Below are 16875 nucleotides of genomic sequence, written 5' to 3'. Positions count from 1 at the left end.
GACGGTTTACAATATGAAAAGCTATTCACTGAGGATCTGTGAAGGAAATTAATTCAGCATGTTTTTTAAATAGAAGAAGCTGCTCCCCCACTGCCCGCCAGCAGTGTCATCCACCACGTTCAGGAGAATGGAGTCTCTACTGCGGGCAAGGCTGCTCCACCTGTATTGGAGAAGCCCAAACGCAGTGCAGCAGCTCGGGGCATAGAGGATGTACGACCAAGTGTAGAGAGCCTTCTCGATGAACTGGAAAGTTCTGTTCCCTCACCCATGTAAGCCACAAGTTATTAAGCAAATAGCTGTATAGCTGTAGCTGTTTAAATTATTGCTCAAGAATTTGACATGAACATTTAATGTGGAACGGCCATGAATTTAGTTTTAGATTGTGTCTTTTTCCTTCCTTAGTCCCACGCCATTGGCTGTGTCTGATGAACAAACAGATGGACAAGAGGAAACACCAGCACAGCAGCAAGCCAGAATGTCTGCTTCCTCTGCCACGCGAGAGCTGGATGAGCTAATGGCCTCCCTGTCTGACTTCAAAGTCCAAAGCAATGTGAGTATGGTGGCGGATAGATTTTTGGGTCATGAGGGTTTGCGTACTGGTTGGAGGATGGTTATTTTTGGCAATGTGCAACTGTTTAGGACTGTGCTGCAGATCTTTAGGGATTTGCATGACTGTTACATTAATTGTAGAAACTAGGATCTAGGATCAGACTCATTGTATTCAATACCAAAGCCAAAAGAAAACTCCAAGGTCCTCTCTTTTAAACAATCAAAAGGCCTTTAATGTAGTGGCATAGTCAACCTAAAAACAAACTCTGACGACTCTTGACTCCCTGTTGAAGGAGAGTGCTTTGGAGTTTTCTTTTGGCTTTGGTACATGTATCCTGATCCAAAGAGCACCTCAAACTAACTTATTGTGAGTCTAGGAAGCGCTCCTTCCCAAACATTGCTTAGTTTTATTCAGTGTCTTATCCATATGAGTGGGGTAATGTCAAATGATTGCTGCTGGCAGTGTTCCTATATAGAAATGCCGAAGGGTCCTTAGAACAGATATTCTGCGTTTTACTGTTTCTACAGATTTCACTTGATAATTCAAACAAAATATTTTAGGCCTCGATCAGTTTTGGCAACAACCAGCTTTTAATTTCAAATGTACATTAAGTAAAATCATATGCTAGATGACATTTAGATTTTGTTGTGCTATTTTGTTGAAAGCATGCATACATTCATAGAGGAAGTTGTGGGGTTGACACAGCAAAAAACAACATAGTTATAGTGACAATATAACCTCATGCAATCGATACGATTTCCCATTAAAACCCATCAACACACAGCAATGAATGTTATCTTTGTGAAGATTACAACGGTTTCTTTTGTCAAGACTTTGTCGAGCAAGTGATTGCCTGCCACCTGCATGTCTGAGGACAGCAATCAAGACCTAATTTGTTCAAATAAGCTGAAATAAAGTTTATCTTAAGTTTAATCTTTTAGTTTTTGGCACAGTTACTTAGTGACAATTGAGTGAACTCTGCCCCTGCTTGGCTTTTTGCGTGTGACAACTTTTCTGTTCATTCCTTTCATTCTCAATGCGTTTTTCCTGCTCTCTTTCTCTTCTCTCTACCACTGTTATGTCTTGTCTTTGTTTGTACATTGCGATCATTACATCATTGCACCTGATTCAGTCTGGTTCTCAGTTGTCTCTGAATCAGGAAGCTGAAGACCCTTCACTGGTAGCTGATTCCCCAGATAATGCCCCCTCTATAAATCCTGATATTGGTTCAATGGATACTCTTGTACCTTCTAGTTACACCACTCCCTCCTGTACCCCTCTTCCATTGGAGCTCCATATAGATGAAGATGGTTGTTCAGCCCCAATATATTCAGCTGATTCTGTAGTCATTGCATCATCCAAGAGCCTTGGCAGCATCAACTCTGAGATCTCTCATGTGGAGACCCTCAGTATCTCTAGTACCATGAAGCTTCCTAGTCAAACTGAAGTCAACAGCACTACACATATGTCGATCACCAACGCCAGTGCAGTCTCAAGTCTACTTCGAAAGAACTTGAGCCCAGTTACTGTTGGAAAAAGTCCTAGTCCAGTACCCGTTGCCAGGAGTTTCAGTCCAGTAGTTGTTTCTAAGAGCCCTAGTCCTGTGACTGTGTCTATGAACCCCAATCCTCTTAGAGCCAAGAGTCCTATTCCACCTGATCTTAAATGCAATCCAATTCCTATAAGTCCTAGTCCAGAAGCAGCTGCCAAGACTGCTAGTCCAGTCACAGACACAAGGCTCTCGAGTCCAGTTCCAAAAAGTGTGAGTCTAGTGACAGTCCCTAATATCTCTAGCCCAAAAACAGTCCCAAAAAGTGCCGGTCCAGAAACAGTTCCCAAGAGTGCTAGTCCACTGCCGATTCCAAGACTTTCAAGTCCAGTTCCGAACATCTCTAGTTTAGCAGGTGTACCAAAGAGTTCTAGTCCTGAAACATTGCCAACGACGGCTTGCCCAGTAATACTCCCAAGGCTTTCAAGTCCTGTGACGGTTCCAAAGAGTCCTGCTTCAGTCGTCAGAAAAAATTACACTCTTCCAGGCACCAGCAGCCCCAGAGCTTCACCAGTTTCCCTTGCAAATGTACCAACAAATAGCCTGTCTTCCACTCCTACAGAAAAGCAGGGAAGTAAAATGCAGGGTTTAACATGGCCATGTCGGGAGCCTTTATTAGATGATGCTTTAGATAAACTCTTAGCCCCCGACTCCACCCAACCGAGTGAGAACCTGCCACCTGCTTCCATTATTCCCGGAGATGAAGACAGATTTTGGGAGGAGGAAGACGGAATTTACCCAGATTTCAGCCGAGAGGGAACCCTGACACCCATGACTGAGTCCAGCTGGATGGATGAGTGTTACACCCCCTCCACCTGCCCTGGGACACCAGATGTGACGCTGGACCTGCCCACACAGCAGCCCTCTGCTGTGGAGCGACTATCTGCTTCTGGCCAAGTAGGACACTCAACTTGACTCTCCCAAAATAAGCTGTTGGCAGCTTAAGAACCCAATGTGGTCTTTCTATTAGTTTGCCATGTGGGCTAAGATATTAATGATCTCTGACAATAATGGAAGAATGGCTGTGTTCTATAATTGTTCAAGCAGTGTGTATCTGTAGTTGCTGATATGAGCTTATTTTGGGAGAGTGGCTCCTGCAAATGCTCAAGGAGCCGTGCATTAGTAGAAAAACACAAAGTGTCTTGATGAAGAAAAAATCCTCCATCGATGTGGTGTGATGCATGTGTTGTCATTGCATAGCAATTGCAAAATGGTTTGAGGGAGAAATCCTTCTTTAGAGACTATTTGTGGCTGATGTCAATAGCTTTGCTAAAAGGATGTATCCGCACGCCCGTACTTGCTTGAGTCGACATTGCTTTGTTAGTCACAGGGCCTGGCCTTCCATTTTTACGCAACCAATGGAAAAATGTGTTTTAATCACTGATGGTGTCAATACAAAGAGAATGGGGTGGATATTTTTCTCTCTTGCAGATGCATATACGCTTTAAGAACAAACTTTGCTTCTATCATCTCGCTTTGGCACGTGCAGAGTTATGTGCAAGCATTTTGTGATAGAGAAGTGTTGTCTTGACTTCAGCTATCGAGCATGCCACAGAGTGCCACCTGAGGAGTTTATAAAGTAGACTTGAAGTTAGAGAATGAATTTGAGTGGAATGGAAGGCTGTGCTTCACTTCTGTAGGTAAATTTGATTGTATACAGGAGTGCTTGACTCAAAATTATGTTCTGGAGCCAGTGCCTGAGCATTTTTGCCACTTGAATGTCCCATCTGTGCTGGGCCTTTCGTGCTTGTGTTTGTAATCCAACATGGACTTTCTGGTGAATGGCACAACCACACCTCCTTATATCATCTACTCTCCAGCTCAAGTCTGTTATCCGCCGCACCAAAGAGACCTCCAACGTGCACCCAATGTTCAGGGAGGGAATGTTGCGACGTAAAATGGGGCCGGTCATTGTGAATAAGAGCAACTCGCAAGACCGGCTCATTGAGGAGTTACAGGGCAAGCTGGGAATCGGCCGAGTGGAGCGCAAGCGTAAACAACAGCCAGACGATTGGATGACAGAAGGAGTCATCGTCATGTCCAATCCACAGCGAACACGGGAAGAAAGGGTCCAGCCATCTGTGGATAAGGTAGACATTAGAAGCACACAGCAGGAGTCGGTGCTATTCAGTGCCATGTTAAGATCAGATCATCTTGTTGGAAATTATATGTACCTCTGGAGGTTTAGCTTGTGTTTAGCCTATGAGCCATAAATAATATATATGATTTTTCATCACATTGCAATAAAAATTGTGTTTGGCATTTACTTTAAACAGTTCAGTTTGCTTCTATTTTTTCCCTCATTCCTGACCCCTGTCTCTCTTGTGTTATGTGTTTGCCCTCCTCTCTTTGCTGTTTCCTTCTTTCCCCCAGATCATCATCCCTCCAGAATCACCTGCCCCACAGAGAAAAATCCTCCCCCCTCCACAATCCCCCCCAGCACCCAAAAAGCCACCCCCAGTGAAGCAGACTCCCCCACCACTACCTCCCCCCCCTCCGACCCCTCCCCCTCCTCGAGAATCTACCCCATCTCCCCGCAAGGAACCTACTCCTTCCCCTAGGGAGCCCACGCCTCCCCCTGTTCACCCCCCTCCGTCACCTAGTCCCCCTCCAAAGCCTGTAACGCCACCTCCGCCACCCAAGGTCTTTGTATCAGTGAGTTGTCAGACTGAGTTTGACGCTACCTTCCCACCGATGCAGGCATGGATCACCTTTCTTCATCTTTCTCTTCTCTGACCTTCCTCTAAACTTTGAGTTGTTTTACTTGAGTGTGTTTGGTTCAAATCCAAGCAGATGCATTTCTGTATTTATCTGAGCTTTTACATTTGTATGGTCATTGGCTCCATTTTCGACACCTGGTATCCAACCGGTAGCCTGTTTAAAGCTTTGTCTGAAATCAAGTCAGTCCAGGTTATGAGGGGTGCTGACATTCAGGCAGAAGAGACTGAGCCCCTTTTCTAATTCTGACATCTGACGGCGCCAAGAGCTGTGTGTTCAGATTGGAGCGGAGAGTTTAATGGAATGATAGGCTTGCAGTGCAACTGAAACCTAATCTGCCACATGACAGCACAGTTACCAACACAATTATAGCAGCTCCCCACAGGACTTCCGTCAACAGGTCCCACTAGGTTAGCATGTTGAAGTTGAATGCCACAGTTGAATGTACAGTCCACTCTTTTAGAATCCATAGTGTATTTATTGATGTAGTTTTGGTGAAGACTTGTAGAGCAGGAGATGGATATGAGTGCTAGAATATAGCAGAGCCAGGCTATTTTATTTGTGTGCAAGAGAGAGAAAACATGGAGCAGAGATGCTATTTTCTCACTCAGTGGAATGTTAGTCATGAAGCTCCAATAACCACACCATCTGCAAAGGTCTGTGTTTGCTTACATTACAGTAGTCAGACACACATTCACACACACACACACACACACACACAAACACACACACAAACTATTGCTATTAGATATTCATTAAACATAAATTAGGGGTGATGAGAACATAGAGATATACATGTCCATCGCTTGTCTTGGTATTTTCTCTCCGTCTACCAGTAAGAGGAGACAGCTAACCGCCATCTCATTGGTCACTTTGGGGTCAGCGATTATATTAAAATTTTGCATCTAGCCACTGTCAGCCCAACAACCGGCAACAAACGACTCTCTCTGCCTTTACCCGCTGAGCAGCGGCTCTCACCCGTTCTTTAGACGCAGGCTATTATATTGGAAAAACAAAATGACCCCAAATGATGTACTCAGCAAATTACGATTTTGTTCGTCCACTTGCCCAACCCTGTTGCACTACCATCAATCCAGAGAGGGACTATTGTAACGAACAGTTAGAAAGGCAGTTCCATGAAACAATTATATAAGGTTGACAACATTATGTAATCAGTCTGACGTTGAGGTAAGTGCAAAAAATTATCAGAACATGAAGTCACTTTGGTCTCTCATCTCCATCAGATCCAGTCCCAGGGAAATACTTCTCCCACCGGTCCCCCCAAACCAGCCAACAAGCTGGACAACATGCTGGGAAGCCTGCAGTCGGACCTCAACAGACTCGGAGTCCAGACGGTGGCTAAAGGTGTCTGCGGAGCCTGCAAGAAACCGATTGTTGGGCAGGTGATGATAACCCTGAGTCATACACACACAAGTCCATACACATTGAAGTCTTCAGTTGGTGCACGCACTGAAAACATGTACGCACATGATTCTTGTGGTATATGCACACAAACAACATTTATAAGATTGAACAGGCTTATAAAACATCATCATCTGATGTTAAGAATGTAATGAAAAGAAGATTGCACTGCAGATGTATTTTCCAAAGTTGGATGGGTTTCACAGTGTTTGCTCACGTTCCACATATCTCAGACTGCGTTGATCTCTTATTTAATTGGCAATAAGTCGACCATTATTAAACTTTAATCTTTTATTCTGTTTTATTACATTTACTTACTTACTTTGAGACTCCTGTTTAAAACAGTTCTAAACACATTCTAGTCTATGAATAGTGATCCAAGTGAAATGGACTGGGATTGTTTTGAATATATAATGTATCATTCTTCATTTTTTTAAACATGGAGTTATGAGATCTGCATCTGCTGCTGTTTGCTTCTTGCATGCAAGGCTGCAATGATTTTCTCTGCTGAGCCAGGTCGTTCCCTTATAGGCTCATTTCAGTTTAATGCGCTGTTTCTCCCCACACCAGGTGGTGACTGCCATGGGCAGAACATGGCACCCCGAGCACTTTGTGTGCACCCACTGCCAGGAGGAGATAGGCTCCAGGAACTTCTTTGAGCGTGAGGGGCAGCCTTACTGTGAGAAAGACTACCACAGCCTGTTCTCCCCGCGCTGCCACTACTGTAATGGACCCATACTGGATGTTAGTAATACATGAATTAACACACACACACACACACACACACACACACACACACACACACACACACACACACACACACACACACACATACATTAGCTACATACCATGGATGTGTGGATAATGATATTGATTGAATGATTTATTTATTCGTAATTTAATGGATTAAGGCCTTACTGGAAAAATCACTACACGTCAGAAATTGCCTTTGTTTCTCAAGAAGTGTTGGACACGCACGCATGCACACACACACACACACATAAACACAACACACACACACACAATCCTTGAGGCATTGGAAGTGAAGGGACTCATATTTGCATTATGCATTCAGACTGACTATCTCGTGTCTTTCTCACTGTATGTTACACTCTTCTCTCGCTTGTCAGCACTCAGTCTTATCGTCATAGTGACACACTCCCGGCGGGTGTTTTCAGCATTTGTTCTTACACACACACACACACACACACACACCCACACAACACACACAGTGCCAGAGGTACTGGAAGTGGACAGTGGACATTAACCTGGGGAAAGGTCAGCATGAGTCAAGGTTACCAAGGTTTTCTTATTCACTGCTCCTCCCTTACTGTCTGTCTCTCTGTCTGTCGACCTTTAGTAAGCAATTTTCCAATTCCAATAGTTTACATTCAGAATTTTGTTTTAGGGTTTTTACCAGATTTGGAGGTGGTAGTGTATTCTTTACAGAAAGAGTGAACCCCCAAATTCCGCATTTTTTAAATAATACATGTTTGTATTTTATTTGGTTCATTCATGATTCATTGTTTTATGATTTTGGACCCTTTTAATTTATTTATTGATTTTAACTTTGTTGATCCTCATTTACATGCATTGTTTTGTACCTTATTTAATATTTTAAATTTAGTTGACGTGTATCTATCTTTACAAATAGACTGTAAAAGATTGCCCTCCCTACAAAAAACAACCTTGTTTTTTTAACACTGCACCCCCTGGTGGCAAAGCCAAAAATCACTTGTGCTCTGACATGTAGTTAACAGTGAGTAATTCTTCCCCTGCTGCAAAAACTTAGCAGCTGTGGATGTTTTAAAGTCTTGTGTTACATGGACAGTATGAATATGCTTCCAGTTAAAGCTGCTGAGAAATGAGGCCTGGAAAACGTGATGTAACAGTGATAGCCTTCCAGCCCCTCCCACACTGCCTCTGTGAACTTTGCCCGCCCTCTCCTGGCCTCTGGCTCTGATGAATCTGTATGTTGGCGTTCTTGCAGAGCAACATGAGGAACCACCTTTTTTCCCCCGATTGTTAATGTGTCACACCTTTTAGCAGCAATTGGATAATTGATCATTTGGTTCTCCTTTCTTTCCCAGAGAGTAGTGACTGCTTTGGACAAGACTTGGCATCCAGAGCACTTCTTCTGTGCCCAGTGTGGAGCCTTTTTTGGACCGGAAGGTACCAACTGCTCATCAATTAATAACTCAACACCTGGCTTGTGTAGAAAAAAGAGAAAATGTTGAATTTTCAATATCAAAGAAGCCTACAGAGTGAGTCACTGTGTGTCTTTGCTGCCCTCTAGGTTTCCATGAGAAGGATGGAAAGGCGTTCTGCAGAAAGGACTACTTTGACATGTTTGCCCCTAAATGTGGCGGCTGTGCCCGTGCCATCCTGGAGAACTACATCTCTGCTCTCAACTCACTCTGGCACCCCGAGTGCTTCGTCTGCAGGGTGAGCCACTAGAGATATCTGCAATGAATTTGGCCCTATTTATGTCAATCCATTGTCATAACTTCTACATCTTCTGTTCTCATTTTCCAGGAGTGCTTCACGCCATTCATAAATGGCAGCTTCTTTGACCACGATGGCCAACCATACTGTGAGGCACATTACCACGAGAGACGCGGCTCGCTGTGCTCCGGATGCCAGAAGCCCATCACCGGCCGTTGCATCACAGCCATGGGGAAAAAGTTCCACCCAGAGCACTTTGTGTGCGCTTTCTGTCTCAAGCAGCTTAACAAAGGCACCTTCAAGGAGCAGAACGACAAGCCCTACTGCCAAGGCTGCTTTGTTAAACTCTTCAGTTAGACTTTGTGTGTGTGGCGCGTTTACACATTTATTTACATGTCTGAATGCACATATGAATGTGAGTGCACTCGCAAGTCTAGCATGTATAAGTCAGTGGAGGGTTTTTTGAGGATGAGGGCGTTGGCGCGCTGGTGGATCACATAATAAGGGTGAGAAATGTCCCTGACTATTGACCCTCGACATTGAAGGGACTTTCCTGGCTGTCCAACCTCTCAGGCTTGGTATTTCACTCTTTTGCTGAAAACATTTTCAACAGAGCCCAAAGAGATTTTTATTTAGAGTTTTCCACTTGCTCGCAGAATGAAAAATATGCTAAATTCCCCTTGTGCGTGTGTACATATAGACCTCAAATTAAGACATCCTCACAGCTCTCATTTCTAAGTGATTTGCACCCTATGGTGGATTTATGCAGATACGAGCTCCTTGATTGCATGGACCATGGAGAGTTGACTTAAGCAGTTTTAGAATACGTTGAGTGTTGAATACATAGTGCTCAGCCAATGAGTGTCGGAATAATCACGGAAAAAGATGTATTTTTCTAGCTTTGGAAACTGTCGAGGTGCCATGTAAAGACTCCATGTGTACATGCACACAGACACACACACACTGAACTCCTATTTCTTCTTAATCACTTCTTTAAAATACCAGTTAGAACTCTTTGCACACTCCAGCCACAGATCTCTTGATGAGACCGTCTTAAGGTGCATTTTACAGATACTAGCGAGCCCTTATTTTTCTACTGTTTTACTATGAAAATGAACCCAGATGTTTTCTCAGTTTTAACATACATTACGCTCACATTTGTGCTCTTGAATTAATTTTTTTCCTTTGGGGTAATATCAAACATATGGTCAACCGTATGAACGTTTTTCCCTGGATCAACGTTTGTTTTTACTTTCCTACTGCAAAGTGTGTGTTGTGTCATCTACATAAAATGGCTGCGACTGATGACAAAAAATAGGCCATTATATAAGAACAATTTACGTACTATGGTTATTAATGTTGAATTTATGCTGTAATTTGAAACAAGCTAAAACAAAGATTTTCCTGCTGCATGTACCCACACAGAATACATTCAAAATAATTTCATTCAGAATAAATTACGCTTCAGTTCAACATCCTTTCCATAGTTTACTATTCCTGCGGTTGTGAATTTGTCACTGTATTAAATCTATTAAGGCTGGTTCAGGATTTCAAATATGGTTGTGCATTTGGATTAGAAGCATGCTTTCTTTTACAGTTTTCTTAGCACTAGCTGCCAGTCGCTGTTACAATCAGAATCTAAATTTGTATACCTGTGATATGATCGATTTTGTGACAGAACTGTGTTTTGTCACCGTTTTGATGAAAATATATATTTTTAGCTGTTTGGGCTCATACTGATATGCAAAGAGCTGGCTCTGTTGGCATGTAAGCTTAACAATAGTTTACCCTGTTCTCTCACACAAAATACGTACCAGCTTTGATTCCAGTGTGTCAGACTTCCAAGGAACGCAGCTTTATTATTTTCATTGTGAGTCATGAACTATCATCCTGCTGTCTGAGTTGATACCAGCACTTGGTTCACTGATGAAGGCTGGATGTTGGTGTTAGCTGGTCAGGAATCAGAGTACAACACCGAGCCAGGGCCAGGCCTCTAGCAACATTTATATGACTCATTTAATCTTTATCTTACTCTTAGCTCTGTTTTGCCACGTGAGACAATGTGTGACTTTTTGTTTCGGGGACAATGCCGCTTCATTTTGATCACTGTGTGTGCACCTTGTGAATACGCAGTATGCCACAGTCAGATTGTTTTTACTTTGAAAATATGTTTGCTCTTGTGCCAAATGTGTCAATGCAATAAGGTCTTATACACTGTGGAGTTCTCAACCTTTCCTGTGATTTGACTCTTTATGGGCTGAGCTCTGGGAGAGGCGTCATCTGCTGTGGTGCGATTTAAACTCTGAACGCCCAAAAGTTTACACTGTAATAGACGAGCCAAGGAGAAAGCATCTGTATAGAGTTGTTTAGCAGACAGTAATAGTGTACACTTGTAGCTAATTCACATTTACAGAAAGTAGAAGGGGGGAAAATGAAAAGGAATTCTAAGTTAATTTTGCCCCATGTATATTTATCTGCTTACAGTATATTGCCTTATAGTTTTTGCTTGACAAAGAATTAATGAAAAAAAAATCAAAGCCTTTTACTGTTACTGAGATTAAGTGAACTTTGTAAACAGAGACATTCATGTGATCTTTTAAAACGTGAATTTTCTCAGGAGCCACACATTTTACTGGCTCTTTGTGTGGGTGGGGTGTAAGCCCATGAGAGTCCTGATTACTGACTGATTATTATAACTGCTGAAAATAATAAAAATACTTTATTTCTGGCATTGTTTTGTCTGAAAAGTGATTTTGTGGCTTCACCCAAACCTTTTACTGTTCAGTGTGAATTAAACTACATATTTGACACAAGATTATCACAAATTGTAAAAACAAAGTGGAATTAATGATGTTTGTTTTTTTTGTAAAATTGTAGCAAATACTTGACATGAATTTCAGTTATGAGTGAAAAGAACAGGAGATATTACCTGAGTGTGATGCATAAGAAAATAAATGCCAACCCCTTACTAGCGGGCTATTTTAAAAAAAGGTAAAAAATCAGACATTTGCCAAAAAAAAGGTTTAGTATGTTCATTCACAACCTTTTAAAATAAAGGGGTGCTTTCTTGAACATACTTGTGATTTTGTAGATTCTTGTGAAAAACCACAGACATTTATTTGATCCTGACAGGTTCACACAACAACATGTCAACAATCTAACAGAGGGCTGTTGCACGAAACCTAGATAAGGGATTAAGCCGGGATATTCTGGTTATCCTGCCTTACTTTATACATGATCCGGTTGCATGACGGCACCTATATTACCATGGATATTTATTCTGTGCTGTTAGGCTAACAGCCAGGCTAGATTAATCCTGCTGCTTTATCTGTTCAGTCAGCTGTCACTCCAATCACAAATCAGGTTTCACAACTATTCCATGATCGTTTAGCCTAATTAAATTCAATTTGTATTAGCCATGAAAGTACCAGGGATACATTGTGTGTATGTGTTTGTCTGTGTGTGTGTTAGTTACTTTCCATGCAGTGGTTGAAAGTAACTAAGTACATTTACTTAAGTAAAATTTTGAGGTACTTGAGTTATTACATTTTATGCTACTTTATAGTTCTACTCCACTACATTACAGAGGAAATATTGAACTTTTACTCCACTACATTCATTTGGTAACTTTTGTTATTTTACAGATTCAGATTATAATTACTAAATATTATCAACAAATTAAATACCATATATTGTTATAGATTAAGCTACACAGTAGTGCATTACCCTCCTTTATCTGCAATATTCAAGTGATATTAACATTAATCTATTCATAATTATAATATTCTGAAATGGGCCATTCTGCATAATAACTCCTTTTACTTTTTGTACTTAAAGTACATTTTGATGCATTTTGTACTTTTACTAAGTAACGTTTTGAATGTAGTTACGATATATAGTGCCATATATAGTTACTTGTAATAGAGTACTTCTATAGTTTTGTATTACTACTTTTACTTAAGTAAAGCTGAGTACTTCTTCTTCCACCGCTGCATAAATATGGAAGAAGTGGTGGAAGAATAAGTACTGTATCCCAGATGCCTTAATTCTGCCTTTGTGCAACAGCCCCCTTCCCCCCTGGCCTGCTAACAGACAGGGATTCAATACTCCTTACTAACACAAGGACAAGTCAACACGTCTCTCCTGCTAGGAGAGGTTGTGACCTGAAGTCTGTGCTTTGTGAGAGCTCGGAGTTTGAAAGTGAGCTCAGAGAGGTGTGGGAGGCTATCCAGAATCTCCAAATGTTCCAGATCCTGCAGCTGGTGAAGGTGCAAGAAGTCTTTCTCTGGTACGTGTTCATGGCGAAGCGTGAGACTTTTGAGCTTCGGAAAAAGTTTCGGGATCTGAGCTGTGTGAGCTCCCAGATGTGAGGGCCAGGGGTCTATGTGAAGGTGCAGGAGATGTGGTACCTGCACTGACACAGCTGCCATGTCCTCTGAGGACATTCCTGCAACACACAGTGTGAGGCTGGTCACTGTGGCTGGAATGGAGGTGACATACTTCTTTACAGGCGGGCCCTTCACCAGGACCAGGGTTGACAGTTGAGGGAGGTCACTCAGCCATGTTTTCAAGGGACGACTATCCGGTGGTGGCCATCCTTCTGGCAGATGTGGGTGTTTATAGAAAACGGCCAGACTCTTCAGGTTAGGCATCAGCCTCATTGCATCTTCTGGTAACGAATGATTGAAGCAGTCGATGAGTTCAAAACTTGACAAGACTGGGGATCCAGGTCCTCCTAGGGGCCCTGGGCTAGGCCTGGAGATATTGTGAAAGGCCCAGAGTGTGTGCTCATTGCACAATGACAGGTGCTTAAGCTTAGGCAGGCAGTCAAGTATTGAGTGAACTATCCAAATTGTTTCCTCAAAGATTCTCATCTGATGACACACCAGCGATGTGAGATTTGTGAACTGGGAGACAGCAGAAATGAACCCACTCATCGCTGTCGTGGGGAAAGTAACATTACACATGCTGAGGTGAGTCAGTTGCTGGGGTTGACAGACCGTGGAAGCATTTAGAAAAAGAGAAGTGTGGCAGCTTCTAATGGCCAAACGCTTCAAATGTGCGAAGTCCTTTAAACAGTCAAGGCTGGCATGGGTGCTTTGGTCCAACAGAACTGTAGTCAGAGCAGGAAGGGACAAAGCGAGCCGCTTCCAGTCCTTAGCTTTGGTGCTCCTCACCACCGCACTGGTGACTTTTCTACGGCGCAGAGTGGCCCAAAACCCACTGTTGTATTTGCCATTTTGAAAACCCAGAACCACTGACCAGTCTTTCCAAAGAGAACCGTGGTCGACGAGTTTTTTGAAATATTTGCAGGATGCCCGGACACTAAACTTGTCCGCCGCTGACAGGTACCCAAAGACGTGGTTCCAGACCTCTGCCGGGAGCTGTAGAGCCGGCTGTGCCATCGTTAGTCGGCTAACATCGGTGTTACCATAATTCGCCCGGTGCAAGACGAGGACACTTCACGTTGGTTAAAGTTGACACGGTTAAGGAATTCTTGAGCTGCGTCCCAATAGTGGTTCAACACGCCCTTGTCCACTTCCTTACGCCACTTGCCCTCGGGGAATGCCCACCTCCATCTTAAGAGTCGTTCCAAGAGTCAATACCTGAAAAAGTGAAAGTAACTTGGTGAGATGACCCTCAGAGGGCTGAGTGATCGAGTGAACAACGATGGTCACTCCAGAGGTGGAAATCACCCACAATGCACAACTGTTGCTACTGTAAATACAGTAACAACTGTTACTACCCTAAACACTGTAAACACTGTAAATACTGTATTAAATTATCTTTACAGCTCTGTTGTTTACATGATGCTGGACGCACCCGCTTCTGTCACATATATATCCGGCGCATCTACTGACACAATGTTATGTCAGAAAATGACAGTGTAGTATCCAAAATTTCGTTTGGTCATTAGTGCAGTATTTAATAAACACTACATAGGGAATCAAGAGTGAGTGAATGAGGGAATGGTTTTGAACACAGCTCTAATCTAAGCCCCTGCTAACAACATTAGTTTGGATGATCAAATTTAATTAAATTTTATTTAAAGTGCCAAGTCATAACAAAAGTTATCCCAGGACACTTTACAGAGTAAGTATAGACCACACTCTGACTTATTTATGATTCACATAGACCCAACAATTCCCCCGTAGAGTACAGTGGCAACGAAAACCTTCCCTTTAACAGGCAGGGTGTCAGACAGACCCAGCTCTGTGGAGGACGGAAATCTGTCCTGACCGGTTGGGGAGGAAGAAAAGGAGAGAGAAAGAGAGACAAGACAAACAGATGTACAGAGAGAGACAAAGGCAGACACAAAGACAGACAGACAGACGGACAGACACACTTCCAGAGATGCAAGCAACCGCAAAGGTATCAGTCACTATAGTGATAGCTAAAGCAATGTGACTACGACTTAGTTAGGGCAGTTAATACAGCAGAACAGCAAGAAACAGGCACAGCTAGAGTGACAGAACATGGCAATGATAATAATTATGGTGGCAAACATGGAGTTGAATTAGTTACCTGCAATGATGAGGCATGAATGATACAGACACACAGGATAAAAGCTACAAGGTACCCAAAGACGTGGTTCCAGACCTCTGCCGGGAGCTGTAGAGCCGGCTGTGCCATCGTTAGTCGGCTAACAACGGTGTTAGCATCATTCGCCCGGTGCGAAACGAGGAAACATCACGTTGGTTAAAGTTGACACGGTTAAGGAATTCTTGAGCTGCGTCCCAATAGTGGTTCAACAAGCCCTCGTCCACTTCCTTACGCCACTTGCCCTCGGGGGAATCCCCACCTCCATCTTAAGGGTCGCTCCAAGAGTCAATACCTGAAAAAGTGAAAGTAACTTGGTGAGATCGACCCTCAGAGGGCTGAGTGATCGAGTGAACAACGATGGTCACTCCAGAGGTGGATATCACCCACAATGCATTGCGGTTATGCATTTGTTGGAAGACAACACACTCATGGGTAGATGGCAGTAATGTGCGTCAAACTCTGTGATTACTCACCACTAAAGAAGAACACTATGCATAAATAAAGCAACTTTCTATCATCATTAAAAAAACATTACTATCTGACATGCTTTTCAGTTTCAGTTTTCTATAAATAATATCTTATTATAAGTCTGTATTCTTACATATGTCGGCTGTTCGCCTGTTTAGCTGATAGTTTTGAAGAAAATATCATTGGTACTTAATATTTTACTAAGAAATGACTAGTTGCAGTTAATATTTAGTCTTAGTCAAGGGCTGTGGGTAAGTGAAAGAGGGGGCATGTTGAACAACTAATAAATAGTAGCTCAGGTTGTAGTCAGCGTATACATATATACATAGATGCCGCATCATTTGCTGCCGTCCACTGGGGCGGCGTGCCTACATTTTATGTTTTAAATACTGTAACTAATATTACTACTGTAAACACTGTAACTACCTTACTGTTACTACTGTAACTACTATAACAGTTACTGCTGTAGCTACTGTTAATACTGTAACTACTGTAAATATTGTAACTACTGTAAATATTGTAACTACCTTACTGTTACTGCTGTAACTACTGGTACTACTGTAAATACTATAACTACTGTAAATACTGTTAATATTGTAACTACCTTGATGTTACTATTGTTACTACTACAGTAAATACTAACTGTTCATACTGTTAAATACTGTAACTACTATTAAAACTGTAACTACCTTACTGTTACTACTGTAACTACTATAACTAATGTAACTGCTGTAGTAGAGGTGCCGCTGGGACTTCTTGGCCAGTGATGCAGTCTGATTGTGCAGGAGAGGTCCTCACTGATGTGCACCCCAAGGAATTTGGTGCTGCTCACTATTTCTACAGCAACAACATTTATGGTCATTGGATGTTTAGGGGTGTGGCCTCTCCGGATGTCAATAACAACCTCTTTTGTCTTTCCGATGTTTAGAAAGAGGTTGTTATGTTTGCACCACGTGGCCAGTTGGCTGACCTCCTTCCTGTAGTGGGTCTCATCATTGTTGGAAATGAGACCAAAGACGGTTGTGTCATCCGCAAACTTCACAATGTGGTAGCTGCTGAAGGAGGGAGTGCAGCCGTGGGTCAGCCGCGTGAAGAGCAGGGGGCTGAGCACCAACCTTGGGGGGCCCTCATGCTCCGAATCGTGGTACTCAATGTGTTTCTGCCGACCCTCTACCCGAGG

The 16875-nt window shown here is 42.7% G+C and overlaps 1 protein-coding gene across 6 annotated transcripts in view; it reads left to right on the top strand.

Moving 5' to 3' along the window:
• LOC310965423 (paxillin-like) overlaps positions 1-11413 on the top strand; it is a 28247-nt gene extending 16834 nt beyond the window's left edge. The window contains exons 5-14 of one of the 6 annotated variants that reach the window (XM_083939013.1): positions 77-269; positions 403-550; positions 1683-2996; positions 3920-4189; positions 4473-4799; positions 6062-6220; positions 6810-6983; positions 8330-8411; positions 8536-8684; positions 8775-11413. In XM_083939013.1, coding sequence (XP_083795139.1) covers positions 77-269; positions 403-550; positions 1683-2996; positions 3920-4189; positions 4473-4799; positions 6062-6220; positions 6810-6983; positions 8330-8411; positions 8536-8684; positions 8775-9041 — 3083 coding nt within the window. In that variant the 3' untranslated portion in view covers positions 9042-11413. The other 5 variants (XM_083939012.1, XM_083939016.1, XM_083939015.1 and 2 more) reach the window with 5 other exon arrangements.
• The last annotated feature ends 5462 nt before the right edge of the window (positions 11414-16875 follow it).

Source organism: Echiichthys vipera, assembly GCF_963691815.1.
Source record: "Echiichthys vipera genome assembly, chromosome: X".
Classification (NCBI taxonomy): Eukaryota; Metazoa; Chordata; class Actinopteri; order Perciformes; family Trachinidae; genus Echiichthys; species Echiichthys vipera.
Note: the sequence above shows the minus strand (reverse complement) of the source record. Positions and strands in the feature narration are given on the sequence as shown.